This window comes from Suncus etruscus, chromosome 11 (genome assembly GCF_024139225.1).
Source record: "Suncus etruscus isolate mSunEtr1 chromosome 11, mSunEtr1.pri.cur, whole genome shotgun sequence".
NCBI lineage: Eukaryota > Metazoa > Chordata > Mammalia > Eulipotyphla > Soricidae > Suncus > Suncus etruscus.
In genome coordinates this window covers 40,644,717-40,670,106 of record NC_064858.1, presented here as the reverse complement: position 1 = coordinate 40,670,106, position 25,390 = coordinate 40,644,717, and the positions used below count along the sequence as shown (strand labels likewise).

At 37.7% G+C, this 25,390-nt stretch overlaps 1 protein-coding gene across 3 annotated transcripts in view; it reads left to right on the top strand.

Annotated features, from left to right (window-relative positions):
- Positions 1-25,390, top strand: part of RIC8B (RIC8 guanine nucleotide exchange factor B) — a 121,264-nt gene that overhangs the window by 65,607 nt on the left and 30,267 nt on the right. For all 3 annotated transcript variants that reach the window (XM_049783117.1, XM_049783119.1, XM_049783118.1), the window contains exons 5-7: positions 699-927; positions 1,969-2,064; positions 8,915-9,059. In XM_049783117.1, coding sequence (XP_049639074.1) covers positions 699-927; positions 1,969-2,064; positions 8,915-9,059 — 470 coding nt within the window. The remainder of the gene's footprint in view (positions 1-698; positions 928-1,968; positions 2,065-8,914; positions 9,060-25,390) is intronic.

The following is a 25,390-nucleotide window of genomic DNA, read 5'->3' as shown; positions in this document are numbered from 1 at the left end:
TGTCTAGATTCATGTACTCATTAATACTCTGGCAGAAAATCAAAATTAACTGTTGGCTTTATTCAAAGAAACCTAATTATAAGAGAATGAAAAGAAAGCATCATTACACATTTTCTACTATGTTTTACCAAAATCAGAATGATCTAAAAATTGTATTTTCTACATTTACAAAGAATCCTACAAAATTTGTTTTCTAATATTGTTACATATATAATAAGCTGCTTGTATACAGTGCTTCTCAGCGTTTTATACTATACTATAATATAAGGAATAATAAAACACCAGTAGATAGACAAAAGGATTTAAGCCCCAAGAGATAAAAAGCAGGACTAGTATTGTGTCATAAAATTAAAGAGCTGGTGTCAAAGCTTACTAATTTCCTTTTTTTTCTTTTTTTTTTCAACTAGATATTTTTTTCCCTTCATAAAAGCTTACTAATTTCTATTTTAGCCATTTCAGAAAGTGACAAAACACGGTTATGTGCCTGTTTAACATCTGTTCATTATAATGTCTTATGTGTATTTGAAACAGTTCTTTATATTCTATCTCTTAATAAAATACTTAGTGGTATTAATGGCTCGTTTTGAAAAAGAAAAATCTTAATTGATTCCTGAAAGTCACTTCTAAACTTAATTATGTTTGAATTTTAAAGGACTATTCAACAAATTAAAATATTGTATTCTTAAATTGCTTTTCAGCAATGCAGTCAACCTTTTAAGCAACGTTCCGGTCTCTTGTTTGGATGTTCTCATTTGTCCATTAACCCATGAAGAAACTGCACAAGAGGCAACAACGCTAGATGAAATGCCCAATGATAAGACAGATGAGAAAGAAACAGTTTTGAAAAACAATACCATGGTATACAATGGTATGAATATGGAGGCCATTCATGTTTTACTCAATTTTATGGAGAAAAGAATAGACAAGGTAAGGTTAATAAAATGGAGGCATTGGGAATATGCTCCTAAAGAATATAAATGTGATACACAAGAAAATCACAGACGTGATTTCTTTTTAATCTAGGCTTTTTATATAGCTGCTGTCTTTCATTATTGTTTGTACTCTAGAAAGTGTTCAATTATTATCATATATGGTAAATTGCTGAAGCAAAGTGAATTTGCCTTTTAGAACACTATTATTATAACACCAAAATTATGACTAGTTCTTGAAAACAATGGAAAAATGAATTACTTTTTTGTATATTCTTATTTTGTAAGTCTTAGAATTTAAAGTTATCCACCCCCAAAAATTTGATTATACATACTTAAATACTAAATGTCAAATACCTTTTTTTAAATATTATTATTATTTTTTAATTGTGACCCACTTTTTTTCTCTTGTTTGTTATCTGGCTTTTTAGGTAACTATAACAAAAGGCAGTATAAATGGGTCATCCAAACTTCTCCCTTTTCAAAGTCCTTTAATTTAGAAAATGTAGGGGGAAATCTAGGAAAGTTAAAAATGAGGGGCCAGAGAGATAGCACAGCAGTAGGGCATTTGCCTTGCACGCAGCCAATGCAGGATGGTTCTAATTCCAGCATCCCACATGGTTCCATGTGCCTTCCAGGAGCAGTTTCCAGGAGCAAATGCAGAGCTAGGAGTGGCCCCTGAGCACCTCTGGGTGTGACCCAAAAACCAAAAACCAAACAAAAAAAGATAAAAATGAGTGTTAGTAAATAATGAAGATATCAGTAAAGTAAGGAAAACCATTTTTTATTTTTAATTCATTTATTATTAGTTTCCAATATTATAGAATTTTAAGTGGATAACTGAAACTTAATACCTGTTTATGATTCATTATACCTACCACTAAAATCTAGTGGCATCCCACCACCAAAAAGATATTTTTTTGGTATAGCTTTGATAGTATGTCTCTTCTTCAAAAAGGAATTTTGAATAAAGCTCAATTAAATGGAGGAAATTAATGCTGTTAGAAAACTAATGTAGCATATATGCTTTTCTTTATAGGGAAGCAGCTATAGAGAGGGTCTAACTCCAGTTCTCAGCTTATTAACAGAATGTTCTCGAGCCCATCGAAACATCAGAAAATTTCTCAAAGATCAGGTAACTGTGTAGTACATATACATCTCAAAGTTAATCTTGTTTTGTGTGTGTGTGTTTTTAACATAGCATGAATTGAATTTTTTTCAGAAAGTCATAAAAGTTAATTTTGATCTTCAAAATCTTTCTAATCCAGAGAAATTGAGCCTATATATTTTAAAAATATTTTAAAATAATTTTTGTACAAAACTATTGTTATCTACTATGTGCTATATTAAGTACCATTCTAAGCATCGAAAGACAGATGAAGTCTTTATTTTGTGGAAATTTCTTACTGTGGGGAGGGTGACAGAATGTAAACAAATATGTAACAATATGACAAGCAATGATGAACATTATCAAGAAAGAAGATATGGAAAGGAAAGCAGGGAAAGGAATATTTGAAAAAAATCAGGGAGGGTCTCTCATAGTTGAACAAAATTTTGAATAAATAAGAAAAGGATGAGGCCAGAGCAGTGGCGCAGCAGTAGGATGTTTGCCTTTGCACTTGGCTGACCTAGGACGGACCACAGTTTGACCCCCGCATCCCATATGGTCCCCCAAGCCAGGAACGATTTCTGAGCACTTAGCCAGAAGTAACCCCTGAGCGTCACCAGGTGTGGCCCAAAAAAAAAAAAAAAAAAAATGAAGAAAAAAAAAAGAAAAGGATTTGAGACTCGCTATACCAAAGAGAGCTGAAGCCCTTTAGATGAGATGATGCTTGGTATGCTTAAGATGAGAACATCGTCAGCTAGGGAAGTGCAAAAGAAGGGAGATGAAGTATCAAAAGTACAAGTAATTAAAGGAACATCAGAATATATGACTTTTGATTTTAAATGAGATGAAAAAGCACCGGTCCATTTTGAGAAGACTAGTGATTATTTACATTTAAAGACATGAGAGGAGTCTGGGTACAGAGCAGCTCATCTTAGAGATAGTTGATGATGAAGTTTTAGAATAGGACAATAATAGTCAAAAGTTCATGATAAGAAATTTAAAGGAACTCCATCATTGGGGCTGAAGCGATATGGTGAGTAGGACACATGGCCACCTGGGTTTGATCCCCAGTATCCCTGCAACACCATCAGGACTCATTCTTGAGCACAGAGCCAGGAATAAGCCCTGATCATGCCAGGTGTGGCCCAAAAACTAATAGGTAAATAAATAAATGAAATTTTATCTTTTCATCATGGCATGTGAGATCCATATACTTGAGTGCATGAGTTTTCTCTTATTATTATCTCTATGGTTTGCCACTACATTTGTACCTTAGATCCCTTTCCCTTTCAACTTCTCAAGAACTTTTGCTCTACATTTAGTTCTTCTCTTTTTTCTTAGATTACTTTCTGTTTTTTTGTTTTGTTTTGTTTTTTTTTTTTTTTTTTTTTTGGTTTTTGGGCCACACCCTGTGACGCTCAGGGGTTACTCCTGGCTATGCGCTCAGAAGTTGCTCCTGGCTTCTTGGGGGACCATATGGGACGCCGGGGGATCGAACCGAGGTCCGTCCTAGGCTAGCGCAGGCAAGGCAGGCACCTTAACTCCAGCGCCACCGCCCGGCCCCCAACTTTCTTGTTTTATATTTAAATGTTTGATCATTTCTGTCTAAACACATCTTTCATGTTAAAAACAAAAAAAGATACTTTAATTCCACTTCTCATGCCGCCTCCCTGTTTCTCTGCTTTTTCTTTTGCAGCGTTCCTTAGAGTGTATTCTACATCCATCCTCTCTAGCCCTTTGGTTCATCTTTGAGTCCTGAACCCAGCATATTAAGCTTTTATATTTTCTGCCTTACTGCTGCAGTCCTTATTCCAGTATTGTCAAACTAATAGCTCTCAAGTCTTCCATTTTTATAATCCTCCAATAGTCTATTGATGTAGTGAGTATTTTTTCTATGAAATCCTTTTTTATCTAGTTTCTAAGACACAGGAAACCTCTTCACATGTTTGAGTGACTAAAGCATTTTGCTTTGTCTCCATTTCTAGTTCTTTGGTGATCTTCAGCTTTGTTTTGAAAGCTATCTAGATGCAGAAAACTTAAGTTTATGTATTCAACACTGATTTACCCACTAAACTTCAGGTTTAATAACATATCTGTTCTTGGAGATAGAAGAGGTATCTTCAGTTTAACATTTATCAAACAAATCTTTTTTTAAGGGGATGGAGGGATGGGATTAACTGGGGAACAACTTTAGGGCCACCCCCAGTACCTGGCCCAGAGGACTTAAGGCCAGGGAACATGATGCTGCAGAAATAATGCAATATCTGGGACAATCAGGATTACCCTCAGGGATGCTTGGGGGCCTTAAGGTTGCACCTAGCAATTCTCAGAAGACATTGTGGTAAGGCATTGGTATAGCGCACACTCTAATTGCTGTATTGTATCTCCCCCTGACCCATCTCTTGACTTCTTATTCCTTCAACCTGTTCCTTTTCCTTCTTTCTACATTTTAGTACATGCTACCATCATTTATCCCATTGTTCATTTATTGCCATGTTAAAATTTTCCCTAATTAATAGACATGCTTCATTTCTTCCCCTCTTTTATGATCCAGATTTGCCAGTAAGCACATTAATGGGCTACTGATAGAGGGAGTTAAAAATAGGGGGTTACAGCCAGAGGACTAGTACAGGGGTTAAGTACTTGCCTTATGTACAACCAGCACCATATGGTCGTTTCCCCCTCCCCCCAAGCATGTCTAAGAGGGGATCCCTGGACCTCCTAAGCACTTCTTGGAGGCCCCAGCCAAAAACAAGGTATAGGCTCTAGCATGGAGGAATACTTGAGTTCCTCTTCAGATTGAATCAGTCTTTGCAATTTAGTCTATTGGAAGAAGATAGTAAAAATTATGGAGGCATGGCTAATTACGAAGCAAAATAGACTGGTTAATTGACAGATTAAGAAAGGTCATGTCAGGGATATTTTGTTGTTGTTGTTGTTGTTGTTGTTGTTGTTTTTATTTGGGGGCCACACCCGGCAGCACTCGGGTTACTCCCTGCCAGGCTCCAGAGACCATATTGGATGCCAGGGATTGAACCTGGGTCAGCCACATGCAAGGCAAACACCCTTTCTGCTGTGCTATTATTACTCTGGCTTCCATTTCAGGTGGGTTTTTGTTTTGTTTTGTTTTGTTTTTTGCTATTTGGCCCACACCCAGTGACATTCAGGGGTTATTCCTAGCTCTATGCTCAGAAATCTCTCCTGGCTTGGGGGACCATATGGATTGCCGGGAGATTGAACCACAGTCCGTCCTAGGTTAGCATGGGCAAGGCAAACTCCCTACTGCTTGTGCCACCAGTCTGGCCCATTTCAGATTATTTTCTTAAGATAATCTATCATGACTAGAAGGACCAGGTGAAGAATAATAAGTGAAATTTTTTAAAATTTTTTGTATCTTGGCTTTGTTATATAGAGGATACAGGTTCATTTAACCATTTAGATTTTGCTTTCTCTACGTGGGATAGTCCCCTAAGACTCACTGTTAAATAATTTATTGAGAAAATCTTGGCCACACTTTGGAGATAGAGGACTAAAAAGGGTCCATGCCTACTTAGTTTGCATCAAAGTGGTATATAATAGCAATAGCAACTTCTTTTGTTTTTCTTTGAGACACAGATGGCATTGCTGAGAACTTACTTCTTGCTCAGGGACCAGATGTGGTCCCAGGTATTGAACCCAGGTTAGCTAAATATAGAGCAAGTACTGTCTCTCCAGCCCTTAGAAAACTTGTTAAACAGCCAACACCATAACTTTTTTTTTTTAATTTGGTTTTTGGGCCACAGCTGGCGTCGCTCAGGGGTTACTTGCTCAGAAATCACTCCTGGCAGGCTCAGGGGACCATATGGAATGCCAGGAATCAAACCCAAGTCTGTCATGGGTAGACTGCATGCAAGGCAAATGCCGTACTGCTGTGCTAACCAGCCCCCACAATTACTTTTTACATGTGTCATTCTGCTAGAAAAGGAGATTAATTCAGTATTGTTAGCTGAATCAAATAGTAATAATTATGAAATTACTTTGCATTTATTATTTTCTGTTCTGCCCTACCAGAAATATTGAAATATGGATTTTGTGAACATTATGTATAGCTTACTCAACTTTCTGAGAATTAATTTTTGTTTATATACAATACAAGCATCTGCTACAGTAAATTATTATTTGACTTGGTTTTAAATTTCATTTCTAGCATAATTGCTAGTTTATAAAAATCACTTTTACCGAACAATTATAATACACCAATCATTAAGAGTAGTAAATAAAACAGATTTGAGTTTCCTACCTCCTTGGAACGATTCTTCTAGAAGAAGTTAAAGAGATAAACATAATAGTAATAACTGCTCTGATAAATATTAAGTCACAGTAAGGTAGGGTGGTAGAAAATAATGCTGAGCAATGTCTTTCTATTAGGTATATATGAACGGAACCCTGGAGAAAGACAATGAACCACACAGATTTTTAGAAAAAATGTTTCTGGGCAGAGAGGCAGCAAATACAGATACTGGGGTAGCAGTGTGGCGTGTTCCATCAAAATTTTAATGATTTCCATGATTTAAAAAGGCATTCCAAGAAGATTTCTTTTACTGTAGCAGTGTAAGCTAGCAGTGGAGCAGAATTAAAGTCAGAGAAGCCAGGCTGTGTAGAACCCAAGGGAATTATAAGAACCTCGTCTTCTTCAATGAGTGAGAAAATGAGAAACCCTGGGAACTGTAAACTCTGAGAACAGTATCTGATTTCAAAGATCACCCTAACTTCTGTATGGAGAATAAATCATAGAAGAATCATGATAGGAGCTGGGACCAAGTAGGAGGATGTCCAGCAAGGTAGTATGTATTGGATTTTGGTCATATTAGTAGTGAGAAGGTGCTGAATTATTAATATATTTCTAAGATACAAATTGCTTATGTATTGCCTTTATTTTTGTGTATATATACCATGTTTTTGTACCATAAGACGCACCCCCACACACAAAAAATGGAGGGGGGTGTCTGTGCCTTTTATGGAGTTAATGCTACCTGGAGCTGAAGCCTGAGTGCAGGGGAGGAAAGCATATATTAACCATTTGACATCTTCAGTGTTACACCTCCTCTATTGCGCAAACAGCACATAGTACAAGCAATCAGGTTAACACACTTTCACCATCACATATAGGGCTTTCGTTTAAGACTATTTGATCACTGCTGTGATTTTTTTTTATATTAACTAAATAGTATTTTAAAAATATAGTTTTTATTTTCTGATGTAAAAAAAAAAGAGTTAGGTAAATGTGTTTAGCCAGCTGTGGACCGACGTGTTGAAAATATACTTAGGCCTCTCAGGCTGGTTGTTTCCAACTGCCGCATCCTGATGGAATCTCATGTTGCGTTTACTAAATATTTTAGTATGCCATTTGCTTTAGAATTTTTTTTTCAGGGTGAGAGAGATAGCACAGCGGTAGGGCATTTACCTTGCACACAGCCAACCCAGAATGGACTTGAGTTTGATTCCCGGCATCCCATATAGCCTTCCAACCCTGAGTGTCTCTGGGTGCGGCCAAAACAAAAACAAAAACAAAACAAAACAAAATTTTTGTCCTTGTTTTTCTCATCTAAAAACTATGCATCTTATGGCCAGCTGTGTCTTATAGAGCGAAAATATGGTATTTTAAGAACACTTAAGATCTACACTCAGATTCATTGAATATGGAATGTAAAAGAGGGGAGCCAAGGATGTTTTCAAGTTTTTTTGTGTTAAACTAACATTTATAAAAATAGACTTGCCACTTAATGAGGTGGAAATTACAGAGAGAATAGCCTTGGTGGAAGTATAATGAGTTCTGTAGGACATACTAAATTTCAGAGATCTATTAAAAATCTAGAAGTCAGGGAAGAAGCCAAGAGGAAATATAATTTAGGAGACACACAGGAATTTATTATACTTATGAGGCTCTCCAGTATAGTGAGAATAGTGAAGATATGTTAGTGAATGAATAAATGGATGGATTAAACCAAACAAGCTAGGTAAGCCATTTCAGGATCAGTTAATATATGGGAATGGTGATGCTACTACCTTCTTGACAATATTACTGTGAAAATCATAAAGAAAAGATGTTAACATCTTTCATAGCAGCCAGTACATATGTACTCAAGAAGTAATTGGTATTTTATTATAAAATAAAACAACCAGAAAACATAAATGCAGATTTTCTTATTTAAAACTGAAAATGCTATATAGTATTTAAAAGGTAATTTAGTATGTGTCAGTATTACTGTTAGTAATGCTACATTACATTAGTCTCATGTAGATAAATAGTACAGTAATTCATTTCTATGTAAACATTAAGGATATGTCTGTGAAGAAAGAGAAACTTCCCCTAGACTTAAAGATGAATTTGGATAGTGAGGATGGTGAATTTGTTTATATATTTATTGGTTTTGGGGCCATACCTGGCGATGCTCGGGGTTCACTCCTGGCTCTGTGCTCTGAAATCACTCTCAGCAAGCTTGGGAAACCATACGGGATGCCAGGAATCGAATCAGGTTCATCCCAGGTCAGCCGCATGCAAGAAAAACACCCCACCGATGTGCTATCCCTCTGGCCCCAGGAATGGTGAATTTGGATAGATAGGATAGTAGACATTTGAGGTGCTTGCCTTGTACTTGATCAGCCCTTGCTAGATTCCTGGCATTGCATATGACCCTGGAAATAGTACAATGGAGATGTTTCCTTCAAATTAAATCCCATTGTAGGCATTAAAAAAGAAAAAGACAAAAACATTTATTTTTAATACCCTTGCAAAGCTGACCAGGGGAGGCATTTTAACACTGATGATTTGCATTACACCTTTCTTGCTGCTTCTAGCACTCACAGTTAATGATGGCATTTGCATTTGTGCCATTAGGTTTTACCACCACTAAGGGATGTGACAAATCGACCTGAAGTTGGCTCAACTATGAGAAATAAGCTGGTGCGCCTCATGACACATGTTGACCTCGGAGTCAAGCAAATTGCTGCTGAATTCCTATTTGTCCTTTGTAAAGAGAGAGGTAGGTTGGACTCTCTTTATCCTCTATGTTTTTTATCTTTCTAGAGGAATTTGAGAAATTTTTCTGTTAAAAGTGACTATCTCATTTTACTCTTCTCAGGGTACTCTTTTCTTATTTGTATTTTAGAAGTCTTGAAAAATGTTAAAATTATGCATTTTAAAACATGTTCTGTATACTTCAAAATTCATCTAGTTGCACAGATAATACCAAACACAAACATATTTAAACTTTTCCTTTTGTATCCTTAACCCATCATCTTGTTGAGTCAGGAACTGGAGCAATTACACAGCTACTTAAATAATTTAGTTCTGGGGCCGGGCGGTGGCGCTGGAGGTAAGGTGCCCGCCTTACCTGCGCTAGCCTAGGAGACGGACCGCGGTTCGATCCCCCGGCGTCCCATATGGTCCCCCAAGCCAGGAGGGACTTCTGAGCGCATAGCCAGGAGTAACCCCTGAGCGTTACCGGGTGTGGCCCAAAAACCAAAAAAAAAAAATTTAGTTCTGCTATTTTTAATAACCAGCAAATCCCTGTATTAGTTCTCCTTTAAAAATTTCTCTGGGAATTAAATTCCTCTAGGAGTTTTGGTTTCTTCACTAAATTCTTATATTCTTCTAAATTTGCTAAATTAATTAATAGTTATTAAATGCAAGCTATAGAATATACTGGATGGAAGTACAAAAATTCATGGGATATACCTTCATTCTTAAAATTGGGATAATACGGTGGCAGAAAGAAAATGTATAATGACTGCCTAATTAGAATAAATACTATCCCTATTATTAGTAGTAATTTTTATAAAGTGATGGTTTTCTGAGATACATCAAACAAAAGATAAATGAATTATTTGCTCTGCAAAAAGTATATTCTCAACGAGAAACTAGAACTGAGTTAAACAGATGTTTTTGTCATTCTCCTTTTTAATCTCCTTGTATATACTAGTATAAAAGTTACATATAAGTATATATATTTTAGTTTTTAAAGTACCCCAGTTTTGTGAGAACTAATTGTAGATAGAAAATGTTAATTCTTTCAGATCTTCCTTTATTTCAAGGGATAGTGGCAGGGACCACTCCTTGTGGTGCTCTTGCCTTACTCATGGCTCTACTCAGTGGTAACTCCTGGTGGTGCTCAGGGGACCATATTTGATGCTGGGTATCAAACTTACATCAGCTATGTGAAAGACAAGTGCCTTACCTTAATGATTTATCTCTCTGGCCCAGATTCCTCTCAAAAAAGTTTTGGAGGGTATTTGTACCCTGCCCAGTAGTGCTCAGGACATGCTCTTCGCTTTGAGCTCAGAGATCACTATAGGGTAGTCAGAGACTATGTGGGGTGCTGGAATTGAACTCAGGTCAGCTGCATGCATGGCAAGTGCCTACATCTCTGGTCCCCTTTTAAAATTTTAAGTCAGCTGAATTCTCTTTATCCCAATTTTGTTGAGGTATAATTGACAATAAAATTTAATATATTATTATAATGTTTGATATAGATACACAGTGTGAAATTATTTTCACAGTGAGATTAATTTACACATCACTATCATGCTACCTTTTATGTGTATATGTATAGTAAGAGTGCTTAAGATCTACTCAGAAAAATTCAAGTGTGCAATACAGTGTTAGTCATAACTACCATTGCTGTACATCAGATCCCCAGAACTTACTTATTATTGAAAGCTTGTACTCTTTTACAAGTGTCAAGCATTATTTTCTCTTTTACCCTCTCTAGAGGTAGTTAGCCTGTAGTAACTATCATTCTACTGTTTCAGTGTGTTTATTTTTATTTTAAATTTTATATGCAAGTATTTATTTCTCTGTCATGCAGCATAGTGCTCTCTAGGTTTATCCATGTTGTCACAAGGGATAGGATTTCTTTGCTGTATGTAGCTGAATGATACTTTTCTGTGTGTGAGTGTGTTAGTAAATTCCACAAATTTTTCACTCAGTTCATCATTCAGTCAATGGTCATCTAGGTTGCTTCTGAATCGTGATTGTTGTGAGTTGTAATTCTGCAATGAATGTGGAATATCTCTTAGAGGTACTGATTTTAGTTGGTTGGGAAATGTACTTAGAGATGGGATTGCTAGATCATTTGATAATTCAGTTAATATTTTGAGAAGCTTCCGTGCTATTTTTTATAATGGATGCATCAATTTACTTGTCCATTAACATTGTACAAGGGTTCCCTTTTTGCACATTATTGCCAACATTTTTGTCTTATTTGACAAAGTCATCTTACTCATCACAGAGAGATATTTCATTGAGGTTTTTATTTGTAGCTCCTAATGTTTACCTCTTATTTAGAGAAAGAAAATATTTATTCCAGGTCCTCTATCATTTTTTTAATTGAAACTTTTTGTTGTATCATTGAATTCTTAACCTATTTCTGATTGATTCACTTTAGATAGTGTTAATAATTATTATTAATTATTAGCATTATTTGATTAATAAAACAATGTTAAATATAACTACTATGTATTAAGATGGTGCGTTGTACATTATATTAATTTTTAAAGCCCCTTTAAGAGAAATGTTAATTTTTTTGCATAAATGAGGCAGCTAGCAATTCTTTTCAGGACATTGAAGAAACAGAGACATACAGATATACTCAAATATTTTCTATGAGATTAACATAATCTTTATACCAAAAGCAGACAGAGATACCACTCACTCTCACTCTCTCTTTCTCTTTCTCTTTCTCTATCTCTCTCTATCTCTCATAGGACAGTATATTTAATGAACACAGATGCAAATATCCTTAACAAAAATGCTAGAAAATAGAATCCAACAATGCATCCAAAGATTATACACTGGGGCCGAAGTGATAGCACAGTGGTAGGGCATTTGCCTTGCACATGGCCAACACAGAATGGACCCCAGTTTGATTCCTGGCATCCCATATGGTCCGCCTAACCTGCCAGGAGCAATTTCTGAGTGCAGAACCAGGAGTAACCCCTGAGTGCTGCCAGGTGTGACCCAAAAACCAAAAACAAAAGACCCCAAAAGATTATACATACCATAGCTAAGTAGGATTCATCCCAGAGATGCAAGGATGGTTTAACATACACACGTCAGTCAACATAATACACTATATTAATAATAGAAAAAATAAAAATTATAGGATCAAGTCAGCAAATGTAGAGAAGCATTTTAATTAGATCCAGCACCCACTCGTAGCAAAACTCGTAACAAAATGAGAATAATGGAACTTTCTTCATTGTAGTCAAAGCCATTTGCCACAAGCCCATGGCCAACATTATACTCAATGGAGAAAAACTAAAAGCCATCCCTCTAAGATCAGCCTCTAAGATTGCCCTCTCTTACCACTTTTATTCATTAAAGTACCATAGCAATTTGGGAAAAAAACGACATAGTATCTAAATAGAAAAGAAAGAAGATTTCACTATTTGTGGATAATGTGATATTATATTTTTTTTGGATACTATAGACTTTTATTAACAGTGCTCATTATAAGAATGTTTTAGCAAACTTATTTTTAACTGTATATATATGGATATCCACAAATATTCTTGTGATTTTCTTTTTTTTTAATTTTTAATTTTTAATTATGAGAACAAAGATGCAAAGAAAGAGGACAAGGTAAAGTTACAGTGGAAGGACAATCACCCATAACATAATTCTCAGAAGAAGTCCCCTTGCTGATATCTTAACTTTGAAATTTCAGCCAAAGAACAAGTGATATTATATTTAAGAAATCCTAAGGACACTATAAAAAAGCTTCTAGAGATAATAGAAGTGGCAGTCGACAAAATTAATATGCAAAAGTTCATGGCTTTTTTTTTAATTTTTTTTATTTTGAATTATGAGAACAAAAGATGCAAAGAAAGAGGACAAGGTAAAGTTACAGTGGAAGGACAATCAGCCATAACATAATTCTCAGAGGAAGTCCCCTTGCTGATATCTTAACTTTGAACTTTCAGCCAAAGAACATTAAGATAAATAAAACAGAATCCATGTACAATTACTTTGTCCATCAAGTCCCCAGATTGTAGCACATTATATTTCTTAACAGCACACAAGGCAATCTAAAGCCATAAAACTTACGTAACTCCTTAAACATTAGAGGCATAGTATTTTTACATTTCCATGTACATGCATATTAGCTTAAGTTAACCTCAAATTTTAAGTGGGTGCATTTTAAGGATTAGAGTCAAAGGAGCACAGTAAAAACGGTGTTAGAGTGGCAATTGTTGTTTGCATAGGCCCACCAAATATGAGAGGCATGGAAAGGAATAACCTTGGCCTAAATACAAAGAGATCCTACCGATGAAGTTTCCTGGCACAAGACCAACTCTAGGCTTCAGGCAAGTTATCGTTCAATCCAAGACATTGTCCGTAGTGCCAGCACACTTTTATTTTTCACACAGTCTCTGTTGTTGGTATCATGTTTCTGTATTAAAGATTCTGGAATCTGCATATCCTAAATTGAAGTCATGATGTGGAGCATCTTCTTGTTTCACCTCACCATGAAAGGGCAATACAGCAAGCCCTGTCCAGTAAGCAGGTCATTATTTTTGTTAAGTCTTCTTAGTGTTAAGGGAAGTCTTTTTTGAGTAGATCGATGTCAGAGCAGCTGTAGGGTCTTCCCTGGTAGAGGAATGCCTTCAGGTGATGTTATATACAACCTTGGATGTTTTGTAGATGTCTTCTCTAGATCAGGGGTGAATGGAGAATGCCTATTCTTCTGAGGCCTGTACCAGGTCTTTATGTCATTGTTCAGGGTGTAAGGTCTCATTGCACTACAAGATTTGTGTGTTCCCATCTCTATTAGATAAGAACTTATTGGTATGTATAATATTTTCCCATTTTGGTGTGCCTAAGCAAATAAGAAATAAAGCCACGTGGTGCTATCAGATATATGGGGGCGTAAGAACATTTCCAACAATACCCATGACGTGGTTCAAACATAAGCATTAAACTGAGGGATTCTTTCACACCAAATTTCATATTGAGCAGTTCACAAAGAGAAGATAAAAAACATGGTGGGGGGATCGTCACTGTATAAGAAAATATTCAGCAAAAGTTATAGCCGTCAAAGAAAACACCCATAAAATGTTGAAGAGACTTAAGTGTCCATTTTATGCCTTTTAAAATTGTTGGGTGGGTGTTAACTCCAGGGCACCACATTGATCTGTGACTTAGGACTCTACAGTACTTAAGTTAGAAAGGGTAGATGAGGAGTAATGATGATAGGAGTTAAGGAAGTTAAAGAGAAATATGATCTTATGAAGGGGTATGCAAAAGGACAGAGTACAAAATGGACATTCTGCATACATAAAAACATAATTCAATGATAGTGAGTACTATTAATGTTTCTTGTGCTACCGCCCCCGCGCGACTTTGAAAATATAGACTGGACAGAGATTACCAGTGACTTAAAGAAGCTGGGAGGCCAGAAGTTCAGGGCTCCACCCAGACCCTCCCTAAGGAGCTGAGTGGATAATGGGGGAAAGCCTAGGGTACCTTCAAGCTCCACCAAGGGGCCCAACTCACCGGCTTGCCCAGGCATGTGGCCCGGGGAACCCCTGGAGATCTGGAGCAAGGTGGTAGAGGGGTGCTGGGGTTACCCAAGTCCCGCACCCTCACTAGGCCTGGTTAGGAAGGCCTCCGGCATGGCGGTGGCCTGCCAAACCCCCTCCTGCTAGACTCCCGGCTCCCAGGAAGGAGAGATTCTTCAAGAAGATGGGAGGCCAGAAGTTCAGGGCCCCACCCAGACCCTCCCTAAGGAGCTGAATGGATAATGGGGGAAAGCCTAGGGTACCTTCAAGCTCCATCAAGGGGCCCAACTCACCGGCCTGCCCAGGCATGTGTCCCGGGGAAGCCCTGGAGATCTGGAGCAAGGTGGTAGAGGGGTGCTGGGGTTACCCAAGTCCCGCATCCTCACTAGGCCTGGTTAGGAAGGCCTCCGGCAAGTTCATGGCTTTTTTATATACAAGTAGTGAAAGGGTAAAAAAAGATTTTTAAAAAATCTCATTTACAGTTGTGCCTCAGAAAAACAAGTACTTTGTAATCAACTTAATTAAAGAGGTGAAAACCTATAAAGAAAACTACAAATATCACTTCAAGAAATAAAAGAAAACACAAGGAAATAGAAACACATCTCTTGTTCATGGATTGAGAGGATTAGCATTAAAATGCCAATACTCCCAAAAGCATTGTACAGTCAGTGCTGTTCCCTAAAAAATAGATAAAACATTTCAAAATTCATATGGAACAATAAACCTCTATGAATAGCTTAAACCATTCTTGGGGAACACACTTTCCCCAACTCTTACAAAGCAATAGTAATGAAATGGAATGGTATTGGAATAAAGACAGACCCTCAGATCAGAAGAAAAGAATTAAATATCCTAAGACAGATCCCCAGGCATACAATAAGTTAACTATTGATAAAGGAGCAAATATCAGAAGTGGAACAAGGAAAGCCTCTTCAACAAATGATACTGGGAAAACTGGTCAATTATGTCCAAGAAAGTAAACTCCGGGGTCGGTGCGGTGGCGCTAGAGGTAAGGTATCTGCCTTGCCAGCGCTAGCCTAGGACGAACCACAGTTCGATCCCCTGGTGTCCCATATGGTCCCCCAAGCCAGGAGCGACTTCTGAGCACAGAGCCAGGAGTAACCCCTGAGCGTCACCGGGTGTGGACCAAAAACCAAAAAACAGAAAAGAAAGTGAACTCTGACTTCTTTATAACACCATGCATAAAAATCAAATCGAAATGGATTAAAAATCTTGATATTAGACCTGAAACCATGGAGGAAAATGTAGGAGGAGCTCTCCGTGGTATTGGTGCTAAAACATCTTCAAGAATGCTATGGGGGTGGGGGGCAGAGCTATAGTATAACAGGTAAGATACTTGCCTTACACGTGGCAACCCAGATTTGATCTCCAGCATGCCATGTGGTCCTCCAAGGACTGCCAGGTATATCCTCTGAACATTTCCAGGTATGACCTCTCCCAACTTTATGCACCTCAAAGGAAATGATGACCAGGATACAAAGAACACCCACAGAATGGGAGAAATTATTCACAGAATACCCATTTGATTAAGAAGTTAATATCTAAGATACATACAATACTTATAGAGCTTAACAAGAAAAAAACCATCCAACCCTGTCAAAAAATGGAGAGAAGAGATGAACAGAAATTTATTCAAAGAAGAAATACAGATGGCCAAAGGCACATGGAAAAATGTTCCACATCATTAATTGCAATAAAAATGCAAATCAAAGCAATAGTGAGATAGCATCTCACATCACAGAGACTGACACATCCTAAAAACAAGGCCAACTAATGCTGACAAAGATGTTGCAAGACTTATTCACTGCTGGTGGGAATGTAGCTCTTTTGGAAAAACATATTTCTCAAGCAACTGGTAAGTTGAGCTTCCATTTCAACCCTGCAATACCACTTAGGGATTACTTTTGGCTCAGAGCTCAGTAATAACTCTTGGCAGGCTCAGGGGATATGGGATGCAAGATCAAACTCATGTCAGACACATGCAGGACAGATGTTCTACATGCTGTGTTCTTGCTGTGGCCACCTTAATATTATTTTAATAACAAGTATTTTTAGAGTAATAATCTGAAAAAACTAATGACAGTTATTTCTCACTGTTTCCTCCCAATACTTCTTTCATAATCACTGAAGTCAGTGGACACATTTTTTTTAATAATTTTTTATTTAAAAGACTATGATTTACAAACATTTTGATAATTAAGTTTTAGGCATATATTATTTCAACATGAATCCCACCACCAATGTTCCCATACTCATTCATACACCCCCCCCCCCGCTTGTCACCTTGAAGATGTTACACATTTCTGTGGTTACATCTTAGATCTCATGTTTTCAAGTGTTGTTGAGTCTGTGCTCATACTTTTTGCATCCTTACTAGCAATAGCCAGTGATGGGAGAAACAAATTAAGAGCAGGGTGTTTCTCTCATTTTCAGGTTGCTCTTTAGTTTTACTTCTCCCAACAGACCTTTTTGACCAAAATTCCCAGTGATGACTCTAACAGGGATCTCTTAAGGATTTCAGGAAGGGACAGCAACTTATTTTCTGCCACAAAGAATTCCTAAGTTACAGGAGGGATCATTACCCTCTGCCCTAGCACAGGAAACCACAACAACTGCATGAGAATTGTTGAATTGGATGTCTCCATCAATGATCTGCCTCAACCTCAGATATCTCTGGAAAAGAAACACACCTTCTGGCATGCTCATTACTTCATATTACGCTTATCTTTATATAATATATATACTACCTCTGAGTGCAATCATTCTATATTGCTCTGACTCATTCAACATGATATTCTCCATGCCTATTCATGTATGAATAAATTTTATTACTTTATTTTTTCTAACAGCTGCATAGTATTCCATTATGTACACGTGCCACAGCTTCTTTATATGCAATCATAGCTTCTTTACAGTCACCTGTTTTGGGGCTCTGGGATTATTTCTAGATTCTGGCTATTGTGAATAGTGTCTTAATGAACATCGGAGTGCACGTTCTTATTCTGCACTGTGTTTTTTTGGGATCTTTATGGTATATCCCCAGGAGTGGCCTTGCTGGGTTAAATGAAAACTCAATTTCTAGTTTTTTTTGAGAAATGTTCATATTTTCTTTTTTCAAAAAGCTGAATCAGTCTATATTCCCATCAGCAGTGAATGAGAGTCTCTTTCACCCTATGTCTCCTCTAGCACTGGTTGTTCTTGTCTCAGTGGTATAAGATGATATTTTCACTTTCTTTGCATTTCCCTAGTGGTTAATGATATGGAACATTTGTTTCCTGTCCCTTTTGCCATTTTTGTTCATCTCTCCTCTCCATATTTGGATGGATTTCTTTCTTGTTAAGTTCTACCAGTGCCTTATATATTTTTAATATTAACTCCTTGTCAGATGGGCATTAGGTAAATCTCTCCCATTTTGTGGACAGTCTTAGTATTCGGATCATTTCCCTTGAAGTGCAGAAGCTTCTTATTTTAATGTAGTCCCATTTGTTTCTCTTCATTTCCACTTACTTGGTCAGTAGTGTTTCATCCTTGAAGATGCTTCATGGAGAGTCTTCCTACATTTTCCTCTTTGTATCTTATGGATTCAGGTCTAATATTTAGATCTTTAATTCATTTGTACTTGACTTTTGCACATGGATTAGAAAGAAGTCTGAGTTCTAATTTATTTTTTTGCATGTAGCTGACCAGTTTTCCAGTTTTCTTCCATGTAGAGGCTTTCCTTGTTCCATTTTCATAATTTTTATTTCTTCATATAAGATTAACTGTTCACTTACCTGAGGGTCTGTATTTATTCCAATGTCATGCTGTTTAATTACTACTGCTTTGTAGTATTCAGTTTATTTGAATATTGTAGTATTTGAATTTGTAGTATTCAGACTACTTGAATGTACATAACATTCAAAGCAAAAATTGGGTCTGGAGAGACCAAAGCGGCAGAGCATTTGCCTAGCATGCTGCTGACCCGGGACAGACCCGTGTTCGGTTCCAGGCATCCCATACGATCCCCAAGCCTGCCGAGAGCGATTTCTGAATGCAGAGCCGGGAGTAACCCCTGAGTGCCACTGAGTGTGGCCCAAAAACAAAAAGGTGAAAATTGAAAGTAAGATTCTATGATCAAGACTTAAAAGTTATATAACTTCAGAGATACAGGAATCACAAAGGTAAAAACATAAAAATTAGGGTCCAGAGCAATAGTATAGCTGGGAGGTCATTTGCCTTGCAGCAACTGACCCTGTTTGATCCCCAGCATCCCATATGGTCCCCCGAGCCTACCCCAGGAGTCATATCAGAGAATAGAGCCATGAATAATCCCTGACCACCAACTGGGTTTGGCCTTAAAACTAAAAATCCAAAACAAACAAAAAATTCCCACAAATACTAAATTAAAATGAAGTAAGGTGTAAAGGGCAATTTATTTTAGTTTTTGGGCCACACCCAGTGGTGCTCAGGGGTTACTCCTATCTCTGCACTCAGAAATCTCTCAAATCTCTCCTGGCTTGGGGGACCATATAGGATGCCGGGGATCAAACCAAGGTCTGGCCTAGGTCAGCCACGTGCAAGGCAAACACCCTACCACTGCACCACTGCTCCAACCCCTGAAGGGCAATTTTTAATGGGAAGAGCCATCAATTTGTCTTAAATGTCCAATTAAATGCCAAGTTAAACTGTATTTTCCTTAGTAATGACCCATAGGTAAATTTGTTCTCATGTTTCCAACTTGTTTTATTGAGCCATAGGAAAACACGTTCTTTACCTGCTGTGCTCATTTGGTACATTCTATGGAGGGACCTTAAAATAGACTTACATAATTATAGAAACTAGAATAATAATTTGTAAATCAGACCTTTCCCTATATGTGTTTTTCTTTTAATACTTTTTATTTTTGGTTTTTGAGCCATACCCAGCAGCACTTTGGTCATTCCTGGCTCTGCACTCAGAAATTGCTCTTGGCAGGTTCAAGGGACCTTTTTAACTTTTTAAGAACGATTATAATATCATATTTTAATATATAATGTAATATTTTAAGTACAAATATAATATAACATAACATAATATAATAATAATATTTATGATTGAGTTCTAGTTATAGAATATACACTGCCCTTCATCTGATCAAGTCTATTTTTTTGGCATAGACTGATCTATTTAATCTATCTTTAACATAGCTAAAAGAAAGAATATCTTAACATAGGAATTAGAGTAATAGTACAGTGAGTAGAGCATTTGCCTTTCACACGACCAACCCAGCTTTGATCCTTCACACCCCATATGGTCTGTCAAGCCCCTCCAAGAGTGATCACTAGGCACAGAGCTAAAAGTATGCCATTCACCACCACCTTTGTCCCATAAACAAAAGCAACATATGTTCCCTTTGTAAAACTTTCAGCATAGTATATTCTAAATAACCCCCTTGTAACACTTTCTGTTAAACCATAATACACCTTACTCTTTCGTTATAGTTGTTTGTTTTCTGGTTTTGGACCACATTCAGTGCTGCTCAGGGGTTACTCTTGGCTCTGCACTCAGGAATCACTCCTAGCAGGCTCAGGAGCCTTAAGAAATACCAGGAATCAAGCCCGGGTCATACATGTGCAAGGCAAAGTCGTACCCCTTATAATATTACTCTGGCTTTATACTTTATCTTGTGAGTTATATAGCCCTGATGTTTTGGTGTTTTTTTTTTTTTTTTTGGCATATCTCTGTGACATAGCAAATTCAGTATGATATGCTTTACCTGTGTTGACATCCATGAGCTTATTTTTGAAAATCAAAACTTTATGCAGTTCTCTGATTATCCCTGGTAGTCATTATTTGCCTTGCACCTTTTTTTATCTCTAGTTTTAATACGTTGACATTAGTTATGTTGTAACTGTTTAATTAAATATTTGCACTATAGACATTGAGTTTATTTCTTTAGGTCAGACTGAGATCATTGTCTTCATCTTTGGACCCCAGTATTTAACAAATACCTTAGCGAGAGGAGTGGTTTGATTTTGTTGGTGGTACCAGGCATCATACACAAGGCCTCCATATACAAAATAAGTGCGTTATATCTCTGGGCCTGATGCCTCACACATGTTAATGAAAGAACAGGTATTTGTGCTTTCTATGAATTGGCTTGTTAATACACTAGCTTATATATTTCTCTATGTAAAGGAAATAATTGGGTGATATGGTGAAGGTCAGAGTTTTTTCAAAATAGTGAACATAAAAATGGAAACTGCCTTGGTATGTACAGAAGAAACTAGTTCAAGGTGTATGAAATACTTGCTATTCAGAGCAGTAAGAGAAGAGTTTCCTGGAGAAAAAAGCTGGTGCTAGAAATTAAAGAACTCCTTTACTTAGCCCATTTCGAGCTTCAGTGTGGAGGGGAAAGGATTAGAACTATAAAAATCCTTTTTGTGTCCAAGGAGGAGCAATCACCTGTAGGCAGAATCTGGCTCTGCTATCTTTTTCTTTTTGAGAAGAGATCAGAACCTCAGTTTTCATTGTAGGAGTAATAAAGCCCACACATGTGGAAGCAGAAATGCTGTGATGACCTGCGCAACTCTCTCAGTGTGCTACAGGGGTTATGGCCTCAGTCCGTATTGTCCTCTAACATCTTGAGAAAACAGTGGTGAAATATTTCTTGCCACTTCCTGATTGAATGTCAATTTGTTTTATTTATGCAGCAATTTGACATAATTGCATGATTACTATGACAAAGAACAGATATTTGTGGGAATTTTTTAGAATATCTAAAAATATATTCTTTGCTTAGCAGCCTATCTTAACTTCCATGTTTATTTTTACTATTTCCCAATATCAAATAAAGTATAATGTACTAAGACTAAAAGAGAGTTGGAGAGATAGTAAAGCAGATAGCATACTTGCCTGGTATATGGCCGACCAGGGTTCAATCTCCAGAACCTTGTTGATTCCCTGAGCACCACCAGGAGCACCGCCTAAGCACCACCAGCACCCACCCACCCCCAAGAAAAAAAATAGACTAAAAGGTATCTTTGGGAAAAAGAAAGAACACCAGGAATATTACTCAGTGGTAGAGTTTTACCTGTGTACATGAGACCCTGGATTCAACCCACAGTAGAATAGGCTTGAGTTCTCAGAGAATGTTCCCCAGACAATTCAATCACCTAATTTTTTATAAAGGAGCAAGAAATCCTAAATGGAGCAGGGAAAGCCTCTTCAACAGATGGTGTTGGCACAACTGGCTAGACACTTGTAAAAAAGCGAACTCAGACCCCCAGCTAACATCATGTATGAAGGTAAAATCCAAATGAATTAAAGACCTCGATATCAGACCTAAAATTATTAGGTATATAGAACAACATGTAGGTAAAACACTCCATGACTAATCTTCAAGGAGGAAACATCACTCTCCAAACAAATGGAAGCAGAGATAAAAAGATGGGACTATATTATGCTGAGAAGCTTCTGTACCCCAAAGGAAATAGTCCCTGCAACTTTCACGGGAGTCCCCCGACCCGCGGGGGTGTGGAAATGAAAGTTGCCAGTTATTAATGGGTTCACTCGAGCAGAACCGACCTGTAAAGAAGAACTAGAGAGATTAGTAAAAGAAGCCTTCAAGACAACGCATGCTGTTCAAAAAGGGAAGTTTATTGTTGGGGGATCAGCTTTTAAGGGCTGAAACACGTCAGGGGTGTTACAAATTTTACACCAATCACAGTTACAAGCATTCATTAGCATAAACTGGGGCAGGTAGTAGGGAGGGGCAGAGGTAGACCTGAGCACGTTTTACTAAAAGGCATAAGATTCAAACAGAGTTCTTAATAATGTTTGCTAACACAAAGGCAAACTCTATATTTTTCTTTCTGGCTGGATATATTGGGCTGCTCTGAATTACTTTATTTTTGTCTATTTCCTTTGTTCTCAAGGCATGGGCCTTTTGGTCACGTGGGTGACCAGATTAGGAATTACTGAGGTGTCCTATGTCCCAGGTTTCATCAGCTAGGCTCCCCACAAGTCCCCAGGATACAAAATCCTCCCACCCACAGAACGGGAGAAGCTTTCACCCCGTATCCATCAGATAAAGGGATAATATCTAAAATATATGAGGTACTGACAGAACTTAACAAGAAAAAAAATCTAACCCCATCAAAAAATGGGGAGAAGAAATGAACAGACACTTTGTCAAAGAAGAAATACAAATGGCCAAAAGGCACATGAAAAAATGCTCTACATCACTAATCATCATGGAGATGCAAATCAAACCACAGAGACTGGCACACATCACAAAGACCAAGAACAATCGGTGCTGGCAGGGATGTGGAGAGAAAGAATTCACTACTGGTGGGAATTCACTACTGGTGGGAATGCTGTCTAGTCCAGCCTTTATAGAAAACAGTATGGAGATTCCTCAAAAAAACTGGAAATTGAACTCCCATATGATCCAGCTATCCCACTCCTATGGATATGCCCTAGGAACACAAAAATACAACTCAAAAATCCCTTACTCACAACTATATTTATTGCAGCACTATTTACATTAGCCAGACTCTGGAAACAACCAAGATGCCCTTCAACAGATAAATGGCTAAAAAAAACTGTGGTAACATATACACAATGAAGAGATAAAGTCATGAAATTTTCCTATATGTGGATGTATATGGAATCTATTATGCTGAATGAAATAAGTCAGAGGGAGAGAGATAGACACAGAATAGTCTCACTAATCTATGGGTTTTAAGAAAAATGAAAGATATTTTTAACAGTATCTCAGAGACAAGAGAGATGAGGGCTGGGAAGTTGTCACTCTGGACCAGGACTTCTAGCTGAAAGGAGGTAAACTGACATATATAATAATCTATCAGTAACAATAGGGTAAATCACAGTGCCTAAAAGGTCTGGGGTGGAGGAAAAAGAAAGAAAACACTGCCATAGAGGCAAGCTAAGGGGCAGGAGGGAAATTGGGACATTGGTGGATGGAAGGGATTAGTTTTGTAATAGTATATTTCTGAAACTTAATTATGATTAACTTTATAAAAGCACTTGTCATTTATGGTTATAGTGATTCGATAAAAGTTTTTTGAAAATGACTTTTGTCGGGGGGGGGGGGCTTTTTTGGGCCACACCCAATAACACTCAGTGGTTACTCCTGGCTATGCACTCAGAAATCACTGCTGGCTTGGGGACCATATGGGACACCAGGGGATCGAACTGCAGTTCGTCCTAGATTAGCGCATGCAAGGCAGATGCCCTACCACTCGCACCACTGTTCTGGCCCCAGAAAAAGACACTCTTTTTCTTTTTTCTTTTTTCTTTTTGGTTTTTGGGTTACACCCAGCAGCGCTCAGGGGTTCCTCCTGGCTCTATGCTCAGAAATCGCTCTTAAACGGCTCGGGGAACCAAATGGGATGCCGGGATTTGAACTACCGTCCTTCTGCATGCAAGGCCTTACCTACATGCTATCTCTCCGGCCCAAAGAAAAAGACATTCTTAAACTACTTTAATCTTTAGCTATTAAAGGTAGTTATTTTACATTTTATGTTTTCATTATTTTGTTTGTGTATTTACTTAAATTTTATATTTAGGTTTTCATAATTTCATTTAATATCCTCATTGGTTTTAAAAAAGGAATCTTAAGGAAAACACTGAGATCATCAGTGTCATGTGGGTCTGTGTGATCCATCACCCTCAATGACTTATGTGCCTGAACATTTCTTACATTCATATATGACCTCGATGAATATTAAGGAGATTTATATACACTGAGTATTCACTAACCCTAATAAATTGTTTAAAATTGTGATTTGGGCCCAAGAGATAGCACAGTGGTAGGGCGTTTGCCTTGCACGCAGCCAATCCAGGACAGATGATGGTTTGAATCCCGGCATCCCATATGGTGCCCTAAGCCTGCCAGGAGTGATTTCTGAGCACAGAGCCAGGAGTAAGCCCTGAGTGCTTACGGGTGTGACCCCAAAACAAAACAAAAAAACTAAAAAAAATCATGTGATTTGGGGGCTGGAGAGAATAGAAGGCATTTGCCTTGCATATGATTGACCCGTTTTATTCCTGGTACTGTATAGTCCCCTAAGTACCGTTAAGAATGGCCCACAATTATAGCACCAAGAGTATCACCCAGGCACTGCCAGGTGCCTCCTCTCAAAATAATTCAGTAATTTAGACCTGGGAGATAGTTCAAATAATTAGAATGCATGTTTTGCATTCCAAAGACTTAGATATGATCCCTAGCACCCCATCCAATTGATCTCCCAAACATTGCTAAGTGTGACTCACTCAAAAAAAAAGTAAATAAAACAAAAATAATTCAGTAATTTAGGGCCAGGTAGATAACTCAAAATAGTATAACAGAGGCCTAGCATATCCCTGGTCCTGGATTCAGTCCCTGGCACCATAAATACTCTCCTGGTGGCCACTGAGTATTGCCAGGGGTGACCCTGAGCCTTTGAGCACAACTGGGAAAATACCCTTTTAAAAACAAAAATAGTAATTTATCTAATCTACTCTCATCTGGAGAGGGTAATGATGGCAAGAGGGAGCATATCAGATCTATTCTTAGGATTTTCAAATTGTATCACTTTGCTTTCTCAATTTCTAATGTGATTTTATCCAGCCCTCACTGAGAATTATCTCCCCAGAGAGATCAGTGTTGCCTTACCAAAAACTTTTAGGAAGAAAATGATTTGAGGTAACTAATCTAAACTTTACTTAACATGTTTTTTGAGGGTTTTTTTGTTTTGTTTCTTGTTTGGGGGCCACACCCAGTGGCACTCAGGTGTTGCTCCTGACTCTGCCTCTGCACTTAGAAGTC